The sequence below is a fragment of the Anolis carolinensis genome, chromosome 6 (assembly GCF_035594765.1).
Source record: "Anolis carolinensis isolate JA03-04 chromosome 6, rAnoCar3.1.pri, whole genome shotgun sequence".
NCBI lineage: Eukaryota > Metazoa > Chordata > Lepidosauria > Squamata > Dactyloidae > Anolis > Anolis carolinensis.
The window spans coordinates 98,216,118-98,238,094 of record NC_085846.1 but is presented as its reverse complement, the minus strand read 5'-3'; the positions used below and the strand labels follow the sequence as shown (position 1 = coordinate 98,238,094).

Here is a 21,977-nt window from a genome sequence, read left to right as displayed (position 1 = left end):
GGACATGGTGAAAAGAGCACGCTTGAGCCATTGATTGGGGGAGACAGTAAAAAGTCAGGAAGGGCCCCGTTTAAGCTTGCGGTGCAGCAGGCGGACGTCAGCGTGGTTGGAGCACAGTGGGAGAATGACAGGCAGGATTAGTGTCAGGCCGAAGCTTTGCCGTAGCTGTGGAGATGGTCTCTGGGGTCATTCACCTCTGACTGTTGTTCTGTGCTGATGGCTCTGTAATGCAAACTGCTTGATGCCTGCCTGTTCATTATCGGAAATGGTGATTAGGGGAGGTATTTGTCATAAAAGGGGCTCTTTTTAGAAATAAATAGAAATGGGAAGCTGTTGCTTACTGCCCGTGCCAGGGCAGAGGAAGCCTGCTGCAGATGGCTTTTCGAAGAGAAAAGGGAAGTTGGAAACAGCTGCTTACATGTTGAATGTTAAGGCGTCCCCATACAGAGCCACAGCTCTTTTGCCTTTTAAAAAAAATTCTGATTTGTCGTGAAAGGAGGAACTGGAGTTGGTTTGCAATGGGTGGTCATGTATTGGCCTCTTTGAGAAGAGGGAGGGGTTCCCTCCCCACTCCTCTTGTGTGTGAACCAGGCTTAGAATCTATTCAGTCTGGCTGCTTTTAACATATTGAAGGCTACCTCCACAAATCCTTTTTCGTGTCAGAGATAAACTCAGCAGATTTGTTACACCGTTTTAAAATGTAAGAGTGTTAGAGATGAGAAGGCCCAGAAAGGGGGAAAATAGCAGGGAAGACATGACCTGCATTTCTCCCCTCCCCCAAGATAAAAAACAACACTTCCTCTGTTATTTCTGCCTTTGTTTTGTGGTAAATTGTAGATCTTCACTTTTCTACATTTCTGGAATTCCCTTCTTCAGCAAATTGATTTTATATGCTATTTCATAATTTGAATATCTCAAGGCAGGTGGATATTGATATTTTAAATCTTTCAGCATGGTAGGGTTTTAGGATTTTTTGTCTTGTGTGTGTGCATGCATGTACATAGGCACACAGAAACATTGGTCTGACTTCGATCCAACAAATTACAAAAAGATCAACTTGACTTTCCAGTCCTGGTGTGTCTGTGTTTGTCCCTATGTAATATATATCTAGCAAATAAAATTGATCAGTGTTTTGCAATATGTTGGTTGTTCCGTTATTTTATGCAACAAGAGGTAGTAGGATCTATTAAAGGAGCCATGAAAGTGTGGTGTTTGCAGTTCATATTCTTTGTCTGATTACTTTGCTTAAGTCCTGTGGCTAAGCATTTTGAGACAAACTGAAAATCCTTCTAGTTTCCTCATGTAATAAATGTTCTACAAATGTTTTGCAGGCACCTGGCTGGACAGAAGAGGACCTTAGCCAACTGACAAGAAGTATGGTTAAGTTCCCAGGAGGGATGCCTGGTCGATGGGAAAAGATTGCTCACGAATTGGGTCGATCGGTGGCAGATGTGAGTTCACTTGGATTTGCATTGTATGGACACACCAGAACATGACAGGCAGCGTAGAAGGCAGACGTAGATGGGGTCTGATGTTGTCTTCTGAGGGAGGCTACAATCCTTTTAGGACCTGGAAGTGAACCATTAACTAACTAAGCAAGAAGCAGATGTCAGCTGGTCCCTCTGCTCCACAATTAACAGCTGTAACTGATCAGCTATATGGGGATCCTGGTGCTTAGAGACTCCAGCTACTGTAACCTGATAACAGAAAAACAATGCCAGTTTTATTTTTTGTAGTAAATCTTCTTAGCTGGGAGAGAACATTTGCAAAACTTAAGCAAAGATAACATTTCTGCTTAGGCCTTAAAAATTCTGATCATCTAATAGTGTTTAGACAGGTGGTTTCCATTAATTAAAGCTCAGGGCCTTCCCCCCATGCAAATGATGGACCTATGCCATAATGTGAAACACAACAAAGAATGAAATGACCACTTCTGAGGGTTGCCATGTTTTTCTGTGCAGTCTTTGTGTCACACATGTGAGTTTTCACTTCGCTTGTGAAAATCATTGAGAACCTTCCAAAGTGGAGTCAGTATCATTCAGTGGGAGCTTGTTTTATTGTGTCATGGATGTCAAGTCTCTTTCACTCTCGTTTACCTCAATTCATTTTTATCTGGAGTTCAGTGAACAGCAATTGGAACAATTGTGCTTACACATTGAACTTCATTTATCTTGATTTTTCATAATTTTTTGTCAGTCTGAGAAGCTATTTGAGTTGTGGACTGTTTTTTTCCTGCTACACTGGTTTCTGTGCTCCATGGCCATGACCTGTGAGTTTGAAGACTTCTTTGAACTGGATTTCCTGAGTGGTTAAGGTCTTTCCTACTGAGGATCAGTTGAGGGTGCTGCCTTTGTCATAAAAACAAAGCTGCTAGATTGCATGCATTGCTTTGAGACAGTTCTGTTTTGTTTCTTTGAACCTTGACTCAAACCCGGACAGTTAGCACTGTGCCCATTTGCAAACCTGTTGTTGTTTGCCCTGAAGTCATTTATCACTTATTGCAAGCCTAAGGTGACCCTGCAATGGGATTTTCTGGGGCTGAGAGTGTGTGATTTGCCCAAGGTCACCCAGTGGGTTTCCACGGCCAAACGGGGACTCAAACTGGTTTACCATTCTGCACCTTCAGAATTCCTACTTCCATTCCATCTTTCCTGTTGCTAAGATGTGCAATAGGTGCCAAACATTTTCACTTTAGCGAAGGCGATGGCTGCCTAGGGACTCTGGGCATCATTGTTTCTCTATAGACAACTGATTGTTAGTCAAAGAATCAGAGAACTTATTTTAGAGATGTCTTCACATTGCAGTCTCCGTACTGATGACCTTGGCCTCCAAATCAATTCAGAGAAGTCCAATCTCATTCTGTCCCAGATGATAAAGTCAAAATTAACAATTAGGCATACAGACACATGCATGTATGATTTCTTAATGGATGTATAGTATTTTTAATCTCCCCTGGGATAAAGTGAATTCTATTTGGATAAATTAATGCTTCACTGAAAATTCCTTCTTAACCCCCACAAAAACACAACTTAATTTAGTATATTAGAGCTGGTTCTGTCTGTAAGAAAAAGTGAATAAATTCTTTATAAAAAACTTTTATTTTTTCAGTTGTTGATTTCTTTACTCTTTAATTTTTATAATCTTGGACAAATTGACCATTTGCAACTGTTGAAGAAGAAAATACTATACCTGTACTATACATGCACTAAAATTTTGAAAATCAATATATGGTCTACAAAATGATCCCAATTTTATAAATTCCCACTACTTCAAGGGACACTAATTCTCTCTCTTTTCCCCATTTCTAAGTCACTTGTTAATGGCTGTGTTGTGGCCATCCTTCTCTGTCATCCTGTTTCCTTCCTCCTGTTCCTCTGTTTAGTTTTCCTGTGTGTCATTTACATCTTTTCTCTTCTAAGTCCATACGTTCTGCTTTTCTTCCCCTCTTTTCTCCATGTCTCTGGTGTCTTCTTAAACTCCGCTCACAGATATCCCTCCCTCCCCCCTCCCTCCCCCCCCCCTCTCTCTCTCTGAGCTAGATCATTGTTTTTTGAACTGTGGGTCCTTACCCCAGATGGGGTTCTCTTAGCTCAATGGTTCCCAACCTTTGGCCCTCCAGGTGTTTTGTACTTCAGCTCCCACACTTCCTAACAGCTGGTAAGATGGCTGGGATTGCTGGGAGTTGAAGTCCAAAACACCTGGAGGCCCAGAGGTTGGGAACTGCTGTCTTAGCTCAAGGTTGGGTCTGGAAAAATTATGCAACAGTAAAAGGTGGCTGTTTTAGACATTTACACATGTCGTGTTTACAATGAACTCTGCAGAAGATACTTCAGCTGTATGTCATAAAAAGGGAAATCAGTCTGTTTAGCAAGCCTTGCAAATGCTGATTTATTACCAGGAAATGTTTCATTATTATACCTGTTTTCTATACCTATCTACCTGGGGTCCTGTCAAAATTTCTTGCATGGAAAGGGGTCTCAAGTGGAAAAGGTTTTTAAAAGCTCTGATTTAGACCAGCGGTTCTCATGGATCCCTTGGTGCTCCGCAAAGCATACTGAGGGACTCTGTGCTTCCTTTTCCTCCTTCCTTCTCCTCCTCCTCCTGGCTGCTGGGATTTCTGCTATTAAAAAGGTAAAGGTTTCCCCTTGACATTGAATCTAGCCGTGTCAGACTCTGGGTTGTGGTGCTGTTCTCCATTTCTAAGCCAAAGAGCCAGCGCTGTCTGTAAACGCCTCCAAGGTCATGTGACTGGCATGACTGCATGACCTTCCCACTGGAGCGATACCTGTTGATCTACTCACATTTGCATGTTTTCAAATTGCTAGATTGACAGAAGCTGGGGCTAACAGTGGGAACTCACTCCACTCCCTGGATTCAAGCTGCAGACTTTTCGTTCAGCAAGTTCAGCAGCTCAGTGGTTTAATCCGCTGCACCATCAGGGGCTCGTGCCATCATCATCATCATTATTATTATTATTATTATTATTATTACTACTACTACTACTACTACTACTACTACCGGTACTATTACTACTACTGCAAAGGCTGGGTGGCCATATTTTGGGGGTGCTTTCTGCTTTTCCTGCATGACAGAAGGGAGTTGGATGGCTTCTGGGGTTTCTTCTGCTATTACTATAGTATTATAATTTTATTAGGAGCCTCCGGTGGCTAGGGGATAAAAGCCTTGTGACTTGAAGCTTGGGTTGCTGACCTGAAGGCTGCCAGGTTCGAATCCCACCCGGGGAAAGCGCGGATGAGCTCCCTCTTTCAGCTCCAGCTCCATGCGAGGACATGAGAGAAGCCTTCCACAAGGATGGTAAAACATCAAAACATCCAGGCATGCCCTGGGCAACATCCGTGCAGACGGCCAATTCTCTCACTCCAGAAGCAACTCCAGTTGCTCCTGACACGAAAAAAAATATTTATTTATTTTTTTCATGTCAGGAGTGACTTGAGAAACTGCAAGTCGCTTCTGGTGTGAGAGAATTGGCTGTCTGCAAGCATGTTGCCCAGGGGACTCCCAGATGTTTTGAGGTTTTTACCATCCTTGTGAGAGGCTTCTCTCATGTTCCCACATGGAGTTGGAGCTGATAGAGGGAACTCATCCGCGCGCGCCCCCAGGTTGAATTCGAACCGGCAACCTTCAAGTCAGCAGTTCTACTGGCAGAAGGGTTTAACCCACTGTGCCACTGGGGGCTCCATATAGTATTGCATAGTCCGTATAGCAAGGACATTGTCTAGGGGATGCCCAGATTTTTTGAGTATTATAATTATAATAATTATTACAAAGGTTGTATGGCCATCTGTTGGGGGTGCTTTGATTGTGCCTTTCCTGCATGGCAGAAGGGGGCTGGACTGGATGGCCCTGAAATAATGAAATATTGTTAAGTTTATGTTGGTTAAAATTGTTCTTAATTTTAAATATTGTATTCTTCCTTTTTTTTTTTTGCACTACAGATGAGATATGTGCAGTGTGTGTAGGAATTTGTTCATGTTTTTTTTTCATTTAGTTCATACAAGTACTCTTAATCCATCTGCCCATGGCCTGGCCCGTCTGTCAAATTTTAAAACACAATGCATTAAAAAGTTTGCCCATGCCCGATATGTATACATTATATATAATATATAATATGTAAACTTTTCTTGGGGCTCCATGAGAAACTTTTGCTTCAAAAAGAGCTCCGTAGCTGAAACAGTTTGAGACCCCCTGGTCTAGACCTTCTGCCCACTTCTCCTCTGATCTCTCCTGTTGTGTCCCATCATCTGTCTCTTCTGTGCAGGGCTGCCTTCCCACGTATGAATGAAGGCTTCTTCTTCCTGCTCCTCCCTCCCTCTATGTTCTTTAGTATTATGCTCTTTGCCATTGTCACCTGCCAGTGAAAAGGACACTTTTGAAAATATAGCAGGGAGGCTGTAAGCAGTAGTGTGCAACGTCACAAATGAAAACGTTGCCCTCTATATTATTCCTAGGAAAATGGCACTAAATTGTATGGAGCTTTGTGGGAAAGCAAAATTATTTTATGTACCTGCCAACTTTTCCAAATGTAGACGCTTACGTAATTTACATTAACCAGTTGATTCTGATCTCTGAGTGGATTAAAAGCATTATTTGCACATTATTGTTATTGAAAGCAATTTATGATATGACAATTATTTTGCTTTCTCTATATTTAAAACAATTACACACCAGTTGGAGTATCCCTGAAGGGCTTTACACATAAATGTGCCAGCTTCTTTGATAATCATCTGAAAAAAATCAATTACGACTTTGATTTTAAATTTGTCCAATCACTCAATATGACTTGAGTTATGTCCGCTTATCATGCATCTAATTAAATTTCATGAAGCAACCCACTACCAAACTTGTTCTCTCTCTCCCCCCCCCCCCCTAATTTTAGAAAAAGGGAATGTCCCAAAAGCCAACCCAGATGGTTGTGGGATCTTCCTGAACAGGATTTGAAAAAAAAATGAGAGAAGTTGCTGATGGAAGGGAAAATCAGATTTCCCCCCATGCACAGGCAGAAATGGTTTACATGCACAAGTCCTTTGATTCCCAGTTTGATTCTGTAAAGCAGAACTATGCAGAATTGGAAAATACATCCACTTGTTTTACATAATTATGAACAGAGAAATTGAAACTCATTTTAATAGATCATGAAGGCTTGGACCTGGTTCCACCTGTTAGTTCCATAATGGAGTAGTTCTATTGAATGAATAGAACTTACACAATTGCTCACTTACCGGATTTTCATTTATTTAATTGGCTTACTCTAGTGAGGACTAATAGTCAGATTTAGGCTGTGGTCGGTCTTAAAATGCAGTGACAGTTTTTGTGTGTTCTGATTGAAATTTGACATTGGAAGTTACTTTCTTGTCTTTTGTTGGGAGTTTTGTGTGCGGTTGTTACAGCTGCTGTTCTTCAACAGGATGAAATTATTTAAAGCGAGTGCTTCTGGCTTTTGTCAGCTGTCGGGTTGTGCCTGTTATTTAAACTTGCATCCCATTTCTTCAAGAGCACTGCCAGCTAAATCCGGGTTAGAGGGCGAGAGTAGTGCCTTTTTATATACTCATACCTGAGTTATTGTATGGGTTCACTTGTTAATTTCCCCATGTTGTCAAACAAAACACTTCTTTCATTCTAAAAGCTTTTTGCTCCATATTCTTTGGGTCATTTATTTTAAAGAGCACTAGGGATATTCCCTCCCTTGTCTTTTCCATCTAAAAAAACCCTGTCTACTTGTTTTGTTTTTGACATAGAACCACTATGGCATTTGAACATTATCCCCCCTCCTAGTTCTAAACTTGCATTTCTTCTTGAATGTTAGAATTGCCTCATTGCAAAAATATACTTAGAAGGATCTTTTAAAGTTCTTGTTTTGTTTTCACTCCTTTATTTTGGTTTTTTAATAGATTACTTAACAGCATCTTATGTTGGCTATCAAATTGGGGTAGTCTTTGTAGATATTGTGTTTGAAGGTTCAAGGGCCAGTAGGCTCATGAAAAAGACTGAAAGGGTGGGACCCCAGAACTGCAAGAAGAAGTTAGGATCACATCACAAGTGAATAGATACAGTAGAGTCTCACTTATCTGACCTTCGCTTATCCAACATTCCGTCTTATCCTATTCTTTTATCCGACATCCCCCTTTTACTCCAGCATTTTCCCTTCAATTAAAGGAGTGCTCCCCAGCTCTCTCTTCATTCCCAATAAGTGAAAAAGGCAAGACAAGGAGGATGAAAGAGGAAAGGGGGAAAAGAGGCAGGACCAGAAGCAAAAGTGTCCTCCCTCCTTCCCTCTGTGATTTCCATGCTCCTCTTCCACATATGGGCACTTCCTGCAGGGCCACTCTAGCCCCAAGGCATTGCTTTGCCGTAATCCTTTGAATTCCTGTTGTTAGTATTCTAGGTGTCTAGTGCCGTGTTGGACGAGTAGGAGTGTCTAGTGCCGTGTAGGAGACATTATCTGACATTTTTGTTTATCCGACGTTTTGCCAGCCCGTTTATGTCAGATCCCTCCTGACAGCTGGCCATCCGCCTCTATTTAAAACCCTCCAGGAAGGTGACTCCAAACACTCTTCTATATATTCTGGATAATTTTACACAGAACACAGTTTGGGAACCACTATTATAGCTCATTTTGCTGTAACTAAAAATTGACTTTCTCCATATTTCCTATCTAATATTAAGACCAGACAAGGCTGACTACTTTATGGTGACTGAATGTTCCTTATCCAAGATGTTTTCAAATACTTTGTTAAATCATAAAAAGAACACAAGGGGACAGGGATTAGAAGCATCTTCAAGACTCGCTGTTTTAGCATGAGCTTTCAGAGATATCAGTCCTGATCCAGGAAAAAAATGTAACTGCACTTGCAAGTGGGAGATGTCAGTTAATAGTGCAGAGCTTCAATTTGCATCTTTGTTTGCCTTATCTTCTTTGATCCACAGCAGAGCATTTGGCATTTTTGTAAGTCAGCAGTTTGAGCAGTGCAATAACTCAAAACCTATAGCACAAGGCATTTCGATTAAGGTGAGATGCCTGGAAACATCACTGCTTGGATCACTGAAACTGGCTTTCTTCTTTTGGGAAAATCTGTTGACCAAAAGTCACCCAAATGAGCTGTAATTGTCTGAGATTCTTCAAAGAAGTGGCCAGAGACCGTATGCAGATCAGTTTCAAGATGAGATCATATACAGACTTCCAAGGAGTTGTAACATGTGACCTTTAATAAGTAAACTTTTAGCAGCCTAGTAAGCAGGGTCAGAATTGACCCTTTCACTCTTTTTAACTTACCAAACATACTTTCTTTTAAGAAAGATGTAATTCCTAATTCTAATTGCTGAAAGGTTTTGTAGGCGATGTTTCACAGGACAGAATTGCCAAGTTCACTTTCAAGCATTCCTTACCTCAGAAAACTATGAAATTGCTGGGGTCACCATAAGTCAGCAGGAAACTTGAAGGTGCATAAACACATGCAACATGACCATATAATAGAAATCTTGGTAAAAGTTGGGGTAATAGCTTTTATTGGTGCCTTCAGGCTAGCCTACATCTACTCCAAGTTTCCTTGTCAGTTTGATGTGAGAATTGTCCTGAAAGATCTGAACATTCAAGCAGTTGTTTGGGGCATCAGCCATTTCAGCTCTTCCAACAAAACAAAAAGAAAACCCAGGCTGTGGTGCAGGCGGGAGAGCAAGCCAGCTGCAATTAACTGCAATGAATCACTCTGACCAGGAGGTCATGAGTTCGAGGCCCACTCGGAGCCTATGTTTGTTTGTCTTTGTTCTATGTTAAAAGGCATTGAATGTTTGCCTATATGTGTAATGTGATCCGCCCTGAGTCCCCTTCGGGGTGAGAAGGGCGGAATATAAATGCTGTAAATAAATAAATAAATAAATAAATAAAAACCTCTCAATTAGTATAATGAGATCATATTCTTATTTGTAAGTTGATAGATAATGCAGCATTCATTAAATTACTTTCCAGGTTTTTACGCGGGTGGGATATATTAGTTTTGTTTTTGTCAACTACTCTGATTAGGAAAGCGAAGCTTCTCTGCCTCTTTTAATCAAGGACTTCTGCCAGCTGACCTGCTTACCTGTCTCAGCACTTTGGGCTGGCCTCCGCACCTGTTTCTTGACCCATTTCCCCCTTGCTGGATTTGTAACTTTCGCTCCTGCACTCTTACTACTTGGAGGAATAATGGAACTCCCCCTGAACAACCAGATACATCCATGCACACCCAGACATGCACATGTGAAAGGTACACTTTCTCTGGCTCATTTCATTAATGGCTCGTTCTTTCCAGGATTTTGCAATGAACACAGAGCTTGGGTTTCCTTCAGATTGAAAAGTGTATGCATAACCCATGGTGCATGAGCTTCCTTAGTGCTTTATGGTAATTGCCATTTTAATGGAGATGTGGCAGCACTTTTAAGAGTAACTGGCTTTTTTGGATACAACGGCTCTTCTCCAGATGAAGTACAGAGTAATATCCAGATCTCAAATTATAGACCATATTTATAGAGTTCTGGGAATGGGATAGAATGTAATAGGATCCAGAAAAATGCTAACTATGAGCCTCCTCCTACTTTTTCAAAGGGTTCCTGCAGCAGGAGACATGGGTCTTTCGGATCTTTACAGTAGTCAGTTGATGCCAACGGCAGGGGGGTGGACTGGATGGCCCTTCCAACTCTATGATTCTGCAAAAGGAAGCTATAATAAAAAGGATGAAAATTCCAGAGATCTGAGGCAGCCACTGAGAAGGTCCTGTCTTGTGTCCCCACCAACATGAAACCATCGAATGAGTGAATTTGTAGTGTTCATGTGGGCTTTGCTGTGGGCAGTTTGTGGCTTCTTGGGCAGTTTGTGGCTTCTTCTGTGTGTAATGCACACATGGCCAACATACGGCTAAGGATGGTTGCTGCTGTCTTTAACATTTATGTGATTTGTATTATAAACGTTTCTGTTCTATTGTGTAGCCATGACCCAGAATAGGGGAGGTCCTGACAAGGTTGTGCTTAGCAAGGGATGTTGTTGGAGATTCATCTGTGTTTTGGTGAGTGACAAGTGCCTACAAAATGCTTGGTATAATAGTCTTTCAGAGATTGCCATCACTAGCATACAATTTAAAAGGGACTCAGATTTAATGGTTGCTTGTGCAACTAAATTCTCTGGATACTTGATCTCTCAAGTGTTAAAGCAAATGGTCGTTTGAGTGCAAAAATCATGCTGAAGTTTAAGATCCAAAATTTTGGGACAATAAATGCCATTGAGAAAGGGGTTGAGGGAGTTGCAGCGCAAAAAGCAACTTTTCCAAACTCTGTTTCTTGGCCATGATTATTTTTAAGTTGTTAGTTTGCCATCCAAAGGGGGCTTCAATGTGATTATTAACTGCAGGTTTTCTGAACTGACAGCAAAGCGCTCTCTGGTTCCATGAAATAATATCTTTGTTTTCCTGAGATGATGTAAACTGATTCTACTTGCCTCTGTAGTCACTAATCTCCTGTATTCAGGTTGCAATAGCAGGCTGATGGGGGATTTGCTGCTTGCATGGAAAAGGCCCAGGTAAGCAGCAAAACAACAGGCAGGTGGGAAGATATGAGCACATTTTTCTAATTAGTGCTGTGCCTGGCAGCGTGGGGTGTCAGGGAAGGGGTGCAGTTATAAAAGCAAGCCATATGTCAAAGAAGAGATAGGGAAATGAGTGACGATCACTGGGCTGCCTGGATTGAGCTCATGGGGAGCAACACACTGCTTTCTACATTCTGTTGTTAGCTGGCGCTGTTGACTTTTAAATATCTTTGAATCTATGCTTTAAAGAATTTGGGCTTAGGGTATTATCACTTGGGAGGGTTCTCTAGATAAATGTGGAGAGCATTTATTGATTCTACTAAAAGAGAGTAAATAATACTCTGTGTAAGTAGAGCTTGATGAACCAATGGTGTACCCCAGTACAAGCCAGCTTCCTTCACAGTCTACCCTTTCCCATCAGCCTATCTGTGTGGTTGGATTATGGGGGGTGTAGTACAAGAACATCCGATATCCAACAATTTCTCTGCCTTGTTCAGAATGCATGTCAAGACAGAGAGATTCTCAGCACCCCTCACATCAAACTCTTGGGTTCTAGAGTCATTGTTCACACCAGGAACAGAAACATGTCCTCTTTGTGGGATACTGATCAACCAAATGTAATGAATTGGTTATTACTCATTGGTCCTCTGTTGATTGAGATAAACTATTAGTATTCTTAATTCCTTCTGCCCTGGCCAATTTTCCTAGACATGTTGTGGCATGGCTGCTCTTACAGAGCTCTTCTAATGCTCTGCCTCTCTTCCTAAACAGGTTACTATGAAAGCCAAGCAGATGAAAGACTCAGTTACATGTGCCATGGGTAAGTATGTTACATCTGTCCTTGTTCCCTGAGAGTTAAGTGGAAATCAGTTGTGGTGATGTGATTCACTCATGCTTAAAAACCCAGTGCAATAAATCATAGTCGAGCATGTTTCTGGCCAAATGTCTTAGGCACTAAACTCCTGTATCCCACTTCAGTTGTTACTGCTGCAGCTGCCCCATAAGGCTTAGGACATAATGTTATGACAGTGCAACCTCCCCCCCCCCCCCCCCAAAGATGTAACCCGGAACCTGGCACTTTTCTTGAGTTGTCAAACTTTGGGATGAATTTCCAGTGAATGTTGAAACTTCCCCACAGCAGTAATCAATGTATTTTAAAGGGATGGTGAAAAATGCAGTACTTCCTCTGTAACACTGGGAAAATCCAGTGAAAACGGTTGTTTCCAGAACTAGTGGGTGCCACTGAACTACTAGTGTTTTGCTAAGCATTTTTAATGTGATTACTCAGTTCTGAGAAGACAAAAACCAATGAAAGCTCAATACATATGTCACAAAGATACTACTAGCTGTACTGGCTGTTTTTTTGGAAGCTAATACAGGTAGAAGTGAGTTCCCTGAATGCACACACTCATTATGTGGATAATAGGAGACCCTGCCTTGAGTTATCCAGCAGTGCAAAGGAAACACAATATGACATCTGTTCCAGAATACTAAAAGGCGAATTAAAATAACTACAGGGTGCAGTTGATAAAAGCACTGTTGCAGTGCATCTGCCTTCTGTTTCATTGGGAGGATTGTAGTTTTTCATTTCCAATGGAGACTATACAACATATGAAAAAAGAGCTAGACTATATCAGAAGATCTTTTAATTTATGTAAATGAAGCAATTTCAAGATTGCTGAAACTACATGAGAATTCTATAGAAACTAGAGAAAAAGCACAAACAATTTAGATTTACTCATGTGAAGAAATCAGCATGTCTTCATCCATGATTAAAAACGAGTCCATTTTAAAGAACTGATATAATATATAAGATCCCACAAACATTGGATTTTGAATCTGTTCTTTTTCAAGGGTTGGTTCAAATACTTCACATCGGAAGTATCTGGTGCATCAGTCTAGGTTGCCTGCCACAATAAATTGGTAATTTGCTTCCTGCCCTCCAATTTTCCCTTTTATATTTAACATATTATAAACAAAACTGAAAATGCTCTTTCTTGTTAGGTACTGTTCGGCTCTCAGATTTGAAAATGTTGGCACTAAACCCAAGATCCAACAAGGCCAATGTTAGCTTACCAGATCATATAATTACACAGCGGGATAAAGAGGAGGAAGAAGATCATGAAGACGATGCAGCAGCAAAACATAGTTGGGACTCACAACCTATAGATGCAACAACACTTAACCAGCAAGAAACAACATTAATTGAAACCAGACCCCGCAAGCGGAAAACCGTTCCAAAGGCCCCAGAAACCGTAGTCCCTGTTGCAAAAGAGACAACAGAAGACAAGTGTAGAGGGAGGCGGCAGAAGGATTTTGATAATACAGAGCAAGAAGAGTACAGTGATGAAGAGGCCAAGAAAAGAGAAGCACCTCGCAGTTCAGAAGACCTGTGGACTCAGAGTCAGCAGAAGCTTCTGGAAGTAGCCTTACAACAGTATCCAAAGGGGACAGCAGAGCGTTGGGATAAGATTGCAAAATTTGTTCCAGGGAAAAGTAAGGTAATGTCATAGTGTTCTGTAGAGTTAAACTACAATAAAGTAGATAAAGGTCACAAAGTTAATTATTTTGTTGCTGTACAACCAGCTTTAGCAAGTAACTATTTATAATACTGTTCCTTGCTCTTTCATGTGTAATGCAAGGGCCCAAATTAACTGGAAAGTAGATTTGAATTTAAAACAGGACTTACTGTGTTTATGACTGAATAACCTGCATTCCTTACACATTCTACTATACTCGCAATGTACAGGTGACAAGAAGGTATAAAACCAAGAAGCACAGGAGGTTGTGGGCTTTACCCATCACTAAGTCAGAAATCAGCCAATATTGCAAGAAGATCAGAAGATGAAGTGTTTCAGTAGCTGTGCTAAAAGTTCAGTCAAAGGAGGAGGGAATTCACTTACGTCTTTTAACAAATGTCACTAAGAATTAGGCATAGAATATGACTAACTTTTCTTGCATCCATGCTCCTTTCTTCTCTCAAAACAAAGGCTTTCTGAGGCTTTGATTGGTTCTGGGGAGCATTACTACCTAAGTGAAGGCTGTATATTGGATCAAAATCAGTTTGCTTTGTTCTTGTAATCAGAATTGTCCTGGATTTGAAAAATTGTAAAACTGTTGTTTCTTTTGGAGTTACAGTGGGCAAAGTGTGGCCCTCCAAGTGTGGGTCTGTCAGTCATGGCATTCCTCATCACTGGAGACGTGTGTTGGTTGGATTGTATTGTGATTGGCAAATCCGGAGGGATATGCTTATGCCCACCCTGGTTTTAGATAGAAAAAAGGAGCTCTTTTGTTCCATTTCAAATGTTCAATCCCCCCACCCCACCCCCCCAAAAAATTACTACATTTTGCTAACTTGTACTTTACTCCATCAGCTTGTATATATACAACCATATAGTGAAAACCAGTAATGTGAACGGAAAGAACTCCCACACCAGTTGCTATGACCTGTTGAAAGAATAGTCTGTCCTTTTGATTTGTATGTTTTTGACAAAACCAAAAATATCTATCAATTTTTCTAACATGCACATTTCTCATCTTTCACTATCACTCTATGTGTCTCTCTACAGGAAGAATGTATGTCCAGATACAAGTTGCTGGTTGAACTTGTACAGAAGAAAAAAATGGCAAAAAGCTGAATCGCTGAAGAGTTTTACTACCAGAATGGGATATTTTAAATATACGCCATAACTTGTATTTTTGTACCTCAGTATTTCAGTATGTCATGTGCCTTAGTAAATAAATAAAATTTATGCCTTCCTTTATATTATGTTGTGGTGCTGATATTCATCTTGTATGCAAAAGCCGCCACTGAAATGGAAACTCTTGCAAAAGCTGTGTATGGGGAGGCTAGTTCTTTCATTTTGCATCTGAAACTTCTTGTTCACTCTGGATATTAGTGCCTACTTGAGGCGGCTGTTCACAACTACAGGATAAGAATTAGAAATTTAAATATTAATCAAAGCTGTACTAAGCTTGCAAAAGTAACTGCATTCAGAATTTTGCTAAGTTGCGGTCCCTTACCCCATTGTCAGTGGTAAGTACTAAACATATGCAGGCTGGGCTTTAGAGATGATAGCCAAGGCTTTAATAAAAACACCTTTGGCTATAAATGAAGAATTTTAAGACTTAAGATACTAGTCTAAATCCACAAAAGCTATTCAGAACAGTTCATAAACCAGCTGTTCCTCCTTGAACCCAAGAATGGGGATCTTGCTATGGATGGCAGTGTGTATAATGGCATGTGGGTGAGCTTGAAGGAGTGAAAGAAAATGGAGGGTAGTGCTGAGCTAAAATATCCCCTTTGTGCCATTTGGAAAGTGATGATCTGACCCATAATTTGGAAATGTTTGGCTGAAAAGAGCTTCAACTAATAGTGAATGCTGGATCACTTACCATCTGGAGACAAGGATGGACTATAGTGTTCCCTCACTTATCACTGGGGTTAGGTTCCAGGACCACCCGCAATAAGTGAAAATCTGCCAAGTAGGGACACTATGTTTATTTTAATATTTATACATTATTTTAGTAGTTATACACTATTTCGAGTCTTCATCAACCAATCGTGTGTTGATAAATCGCCTCCTCCTGTTGCCGTTTGGGCTCCTTTTCTCTCCCTTCAGCTTCTCCTTCCTCCCTTCCTTAGGCTGTAAATTGTAATTTTTTATGATTTATAATATTCTTTTAGAGTTTATTTTTATTTTATTTTTTTGTGTCAGGAGCGACTTGAGAAACTGCAAGTCGCTTCTGGTGTGAGAGAATTGGCTGTCTGCAAGGACTTTGCCCAGGGGACGCCCAGATGTTTTGATGTTTTTATCCTTGTAGGAGGCTTCTCTCATGTCCCCGCATGGAGCTGATAAAGGGAGCTCATCCGTGCTCTCCCTGGGTGGTATTCGAACCTGGCAGCTTTCAGATCAGCAACCCAAGCTTCAAGTCACAAGGCTTTAATCCGCTACGCTCCTTAGAGTTTACTGAAAAACTGCGAAACAGCGAATCCGCAAAAAGTGAACCGCAAAGTAGTGAGGGAATACTGTACTATTTTTGCGTCACTTTAAAGCGAGACAAGACTTTAGACAATTTCCTCCTTGCAACTGTTTGGACGTGCAAGGAAGGGTCCAATGCTGGGCAAAGGGAGGGAGCAGGAACGGTGGTGCTGGATCCTTCATTCCTTACCTGCTTTTAAGGGAAAGAAAAGTTCCGTTCGCAGGCTGGGTTGCCGGGAGGAGGCAGATGAAGCCAGCATGTCAGTGAAGCGGGCGGTGAGGGATGCTCCATCAATGGCTCCTTAAAAGGAAGGGAGGGGAGGGGAGCAAGTGGGCCAGCGGAAGAAGAGCTCTCTCTCATTATCCCAGACTGGCTCTAGAAGCCTGAGAACTAACAAGAGCCCAGGCTCCAGCTTCAAGAGCCAGTCTGGAGTCTACTACTATCAGTATTACTCAATGCCACAACATGTGCATAGCATTGAGCAATAGTAGCAATCAGAGAATTCCCCAGTTAGTGAAAGAAATGCAAGCTCAAAAATCACATGATTTTTATGAAGTCCCATTACAATGTCTTGTCTTTATATTACACAAATTAAAAATATATAAATATTAATATGAGTATTAGTATTAGTTATTTAAAATGATTTTCTTTGTTTGGGGGTCGTGGGGAAGGATTACTTAATCTTGATGGTCCACGGTGTATCCAGTTATTGCCTGTGATCCGTAGTCTCTTAAAGGTTGGGAACCACTGTTTTAAATAGACTAGTTTGTTCACAGTTTCAGAACAGTGAATGGTAGAAACATATTGGTACAGTTGTGTCTGTACTAACAGATATGGACTTCAGAGAATATATTTGCTTGATCTGGGGGATAAGCCGGTGGTCCCTTATCTGAGGGGAGTTGGTGGCCTCCTTGGGCTCATGCTTGTCTTCAAATGCTTATTATTAGGTTTTCCATTCTTACCTAGATAGTGAACTGAAACTACATTTGAGGTTTTAATGTTCCATAACAGTGCCTTTCAGGGGTGTACATAAAATGACAAGCAAAACTGTTTTTAATAGCACTAACAACTGACCAACATTTACAGAAAAGTTTCTCTCTCCTCCAGCCATCCATCTTAGAAGTGAAGGAATAGTCAAATCCTGAGCACAGTTCCAGGAAAAAGGGGGTTTAACTCTCCATGCAAACTGAATTCAGTATACAGTAACTTGGTCGGAATAGGTATTTAATACTACATGAAAATAAAAAAATTGTATAGGTTTATGGAGAGAATTTCTAATATACTAAAATGAAAATGTATTTTATTTCTTGTTTCCCAGTAGTTTGATATCTTCTTCAACATCACTGTAAGCCACACACCTTAGTTATTGTCAACCCATGCAGCAATTTTTGAAGAAAAAAAACTATTCTTCTACTGTTTGATCAAAGCATTTGGCAACAAGGTCTCAAGCCAAACTGCTTCAACCCAGTTTGTGGAATAGGATGAATGAGTTTCAGCTTACAAGTTTTACATAGCTAACACTAACTGCTATTTTCAATCAAATGTGAGAATTCTTGCAAGGTAAGGCCTTTAAGTACCACTTATGCAGGGTGGCTAATTTAACTAATTTATAACACCATAAAAATTGTCCAGCAGCATATGGAAGATTGAGGAAGTACTCCATCAAGGACTCGGTATCACAGTGGATGATAAAGCAGCAGCTCCCCCCATGGCTGGAATTGAGCATACCCTCATGAAGCCGGAAGCTGGAAAATGTTAAATTGACTGTGTCTCTGTCTGTATGTCGTATGGCATTGAATGTTTGCCATGTATATGTACATTGTGATCTGCCCCGAGTCCCCTTCGGGATGAGAAGGGTGGAATATAAATACTGTAAATGAATGAATGAATCTTTAACCACTTCCAGCAACAGCCTCTCGCAGCTTTGTTCGATTCAAAAGATGATATTCAAGTGATATCCTCTAAGATGTAGGGACAATTAAGAGTCTTTGAGACCAGACAGATTCCTTTCAATGGAGCAGCTTACCCATGTGTCTTATCCAGTTTTTAGATGGTACCCACGTCTTCCCGTTCACCAGTGCCTTCAGCCTCATCATGTCACTGCTGTCCTTGTTCCTGATAACTTCATCCTTAGATCTGCTCCACGGATCTTTGTTTGATGGATCTCTTTCCATTGATCCTGGTGGCCTTAGTCATGAATCTTTCCTTGGTTCAGTTTCCTAATTTTTCATCAGAATGCTGCTCTGGTCTACCAGTGCCTCTTATTCGCAAATAGCCTTCTGTTTCTCCAAGAAGGCGCTGCTTTCCATCACCTTGGACCAGCTTCCTTTGTAATCTCTCTACCTTCTGGCATGATGGAGCTGTGGTTCCACTGCTGAGTAGGACATCTTCTCACCTCATTTGGGTTGACTCTCCTGTCAGGGAGCTCTTTGGTTGCAATACACTTCATCCTCCCAAACAGTCATCTATGCCTCAGCCATATTAACTTTGTCTTCAGCACCAGCTACCACACATTTTTCTGACATTACTGTCTTTTACTTGTGCCCCGTTCTTATTTCTCTTAATTCATGATCCAACTTTTGGAGCACTCCTTCTCCACTCTGTTTTCCATTCAACTCTGTGTTCAGCCTTCTTCAAAGCAAGCACTTCAATACTTCACCTTCCCCAGTTTGCATTACTCTGTTCTAATTCTAAGAATTACAGTTCAGACTTACTTTCTCTGAAGCTTTACCCACAACTCCAGCCATTTAGACAGGGATAACTTAGTATCTGTGTAGCAAACGGAGAGATTCTTCATTTTCATTTGGGATGGGACGGACACATAGGCATGGCTACTGCATCTCCATTTCCTCTTGACACTATGGATTTGACCAATACAGAACCAGCTTGGAGAAAAATACCAACTGGAAGCTGTAAATAAGCTTTGTTTCATACATATGAATATGGCATTAAATAATGACAAGCTATCGGACTTAAATAATGAGTTAGAAGAAATCTGTTCCATGTTAGGTTCATAGCCATAAACAATATTAAAATTTATTAACCAAAGCTTTGTACATATCTTTATATAAACTTGCAATTTTACATCTAGGCAAAACCAACATTTTATACAAATTGTTACAGAATATTAAACGAGTGGTTTAAGTAAATTAAACCACACTGATTTATTTAGTAAATTATCTACAAAAGTGATTTGTGACTTCTTAAAAATTCCCATGAACATATAAAAATAAATTATTTTTAATTTTTCAATTAGATCTACCAATTAGAAATCTTACAAATCAAAATATCCACTTTATGAATTCTTCACAATACAAAACGGTCACAAAACTTTATTTACAGAAATGAGGTAAGAACTGTGCAATGTTTAACCAAACAATATTGCAGAAACAATAGGTTCTTCCAATTAAGTACACAGTGAAGGTCTAAGTTTACTTGAGCCTTTTCCACTAATAATTCACACAAATTCAATTAGTGGCTATTAACTCCCAGCTACCAACTCTCTTTAGCTATAATGCATAGTCACACCATGAAATCACCCACTCAGTATTTGAAAACATTCAAATACTTCTTTTCCACCCGTTAATATTTTAATAGAAATGAGAAAACACCTCCCCCACTTCTTTTTTTTGGTAATTTATTAGTGGAAAGCAACCCAGGTAATGATTTGCCTGAGCTATCTACAGTGACAAACACTTCTAATAAAGGCAGATCAATGGGAAAGGCTGCTGGTGCAAAGTTGAACTCACTTGTGGCTTTTACAAAGACATTTTTAGTGCAGGACCAGCTATATAAAGCCATTCCAACCCAGCAGAGGTAAGCAACAGGCACTTGGGTCAGGTCAAATGCTACCAGAACGTGAGTTGCTTACTCATCTGGTAAGATTCAGAACCTTAGGACTGATCTGTTTTTTTCCAGGAATCTTTCTTTAAAAGTCCAATTCAAGATTAACCAACCATTTTGTCACTCCTTTAAGAATTCCTGCTCTAGCAAAATATTCATTAGAGTTAAGAAAATACTTAAGTAAAAAGTTTAAAACCATTTCCTCTTCTGGGAAAAATAGTATTTCTGAAACACAGATGTTTCACAAGCAACAATAATGTCCACTTGCCATTTGGTTTGCTTTTTCCAAACAAATAATGAAACTAGACCAGGCCATTTATTTAGCGATGCGAAACGTTAAAAGGCTACTAGTTCAGCAGCAGAATTCAAAACAGACAATCAGAACTGACAATTCTCATTTGCAAACAAAGAATTCCATGAAATCTGAAGAAAACAGTTCAGTTTCAGTGCAACAAAAAGCAACAAGGGCAAAGCATTATATCAATGTCTCAAGGTAGATTCACTTGTCCAGTGTGCAATTCACTCCTCGTTGCATCTGGCCAGACCTGCAGAAAGGAGACTCCTTTGCAGCCTGATGAAGTGCTATCGCTGCAGGAGACCCCATTCTGTATTCCCTCCCCACCCCCATCCCCCCACAGGTCAATTCTTCTCTGGTGCAACCGGTCCAGTTTTATCATTCAGTCTCTGGGGAAGAAAAAAACAGTCGTTAACAAATTGAAATATTATACCATATTTCATCAAATCTAAGACACACTTGTTTGCTATTTAGGGGGCTTCACAAATGGGCTGTGCCTTAAATTTGATGGCATCTTAGATCCTCTGTCTTACCTCTGAGGCGAAGAGAGAAAGGAGGAGGAAGATGTAGGGTCCCAGCCCCAAACCGCTCTGTCACCCACCATTTTGCCCTCAGCCAGATAGCTATTTACCATCCGACTGAGCTTAGTGCCACTTCCTACTTCCGCTGCCTCCCCAACTGGCCCTTAGTGAAATAGATTCATACAGACAAGATGATTTCTGCATTTCTTCACAGACCCTCCTCACACGAAAGAAAATATACACTACAAACAAAAACAGGGTATTGTGCATGCAGAGGAAATTAGAATCATTATCATCTTTTTTTCTAAGCTATTTTCCCAAGGAGGGATGAGCATTGTGACTGTCATTTCCACAGGGCTTTGTTTTGGGAATCCTCAGGTTGGCAGCACGCATGTCTTTGTTGGTGCTGCCCACTGTCCATCCATCTTTTCTTTGACCGTCCACGTGGCCGTTGTCCTGCAATCTCCAAATGTAGTGCTGTTTATGCTACTTGTTCTATCATAAAAACTGTGGCATAGACACCAAGAACTGGGAAGTCCTGTCTCTTGAGTGCTCTAGTTGGAGATCAGCTGTGACCAGTAGTGGTGTGGAATTTGAAGAGGCACAAATGGAGGGTGAAAGGGAGAAATGTGCCAAGAGGAAGGTGTGTCAAGCCAGTCCTTATCAGGACTGCCTTCCATCTGGAAACTAATGTCCTCACTGTGGAAGAACATGTGGGTCAGTAATAGAGTTCCACAATCACCTACGTATCCACCGCCAGGACACTGCGCCTGGAAGACAATCATATTCGGACAACGAGGAATCGCCTAAGTAAGTATGTAACCTGTTTGTACTACTGGTGTTGGTTCTCTTCTCATGACATGGCCGTACCACCATAGTCTTGCTTCCTGCATTTTCTAACTGATTGCTTTTATTCCTAGTCTTTGACAATGTCATCATTTGTCACATGGTCAAGAAGTGTCAAGCCAAGTGTCCATCTCAGCATTGTTCATGTTTCTTTGTTGCTGGCCAGGACTCTGCCCCGTAGAGGGCTACTGGGCCAACAACTATAGTATAGATCTTAGCCTTAAGATGTTCGGATATTTTTGAGTCAGACAAAATTAGAATCCACCCCCCAAATCGAAGCTTCAAAAACGTGGTGCACCTTACATTAGATTGTGCTTTAGATTCTATGAAATATGGTACTTTTAAATCTATAGCATCAACTGAGCTTTTAAAAATGTTCGGTATAACTTTCTAAAGATGAGATAGTGGGAAATTGACA

At 40.7% G+C, this 21,977-nt stretch overlaps 2 protein-coding genes across 13 annotated transcripts in view; one reads left to right on the top strand and one right to left on the bottom strand.

Moving 5' to 3' along the window:
* dnajc1 (DnaJ heat shock protein family (Hsp40) member C1) overlaps positions 1 to 14,835 on the top strand; it is a 198,570-nt gene extending 183,735 nt beyond the window's left edge. For all 4 annotated transcript variants that reach the window (XM_062984451.1, XM_062984450.1, XM_003222069.4 and 1 more), the window contains exons 9-12: positions 1,332 to 1,451; positions 11,843 to 11,891; positions 13,076 to 13,572; positions 14,641 to 14,835. In XM_062984451.1, coding sequence (XP_062840521.1) covers positions 1,332 to 1,451; positions 11,843 to 11,891; positions 13,076 to 13,572; positions 14,641 to 14,709 — 735 coding nt within the window. In that variant the 3' untranslated portion in view covers positions 14,710 to 14,835. The remainder of the gene's footprint in view (positions 1 to 1,331; positions 1,452 to 11,842; positions 11,892 to 13,075; positions 13,573 to 14,640) is intronic.
* A 4,217-nt stretch (positions 14,836 to 19,052) lies between these two features.
* Positions 19,053 to 21,977, bottom strand: part of mllt10 (MLLT10 histone lysine methyltransferase DOT1L cofactor) — a 145,591-nt gene continuing 142,666 nt past the window's right edge. For all 9 annotated transcript variants that reach the window (XM_016994300.2, XM_062984441.1, XM_062984444.1 and 6 more), the window contains one exon: positions 19,053 to 20,581. In XM_016994300.2, coding sequence (XP_016849789.1) covers positions 20,537 to 20,581 — 45 coding nt within the window. In that variant the 3' untranslated portion in view covers positions 19,053 to 20,536. The remainder of the gene's footprint in view (positions 20,582 to 21,977) is intronic.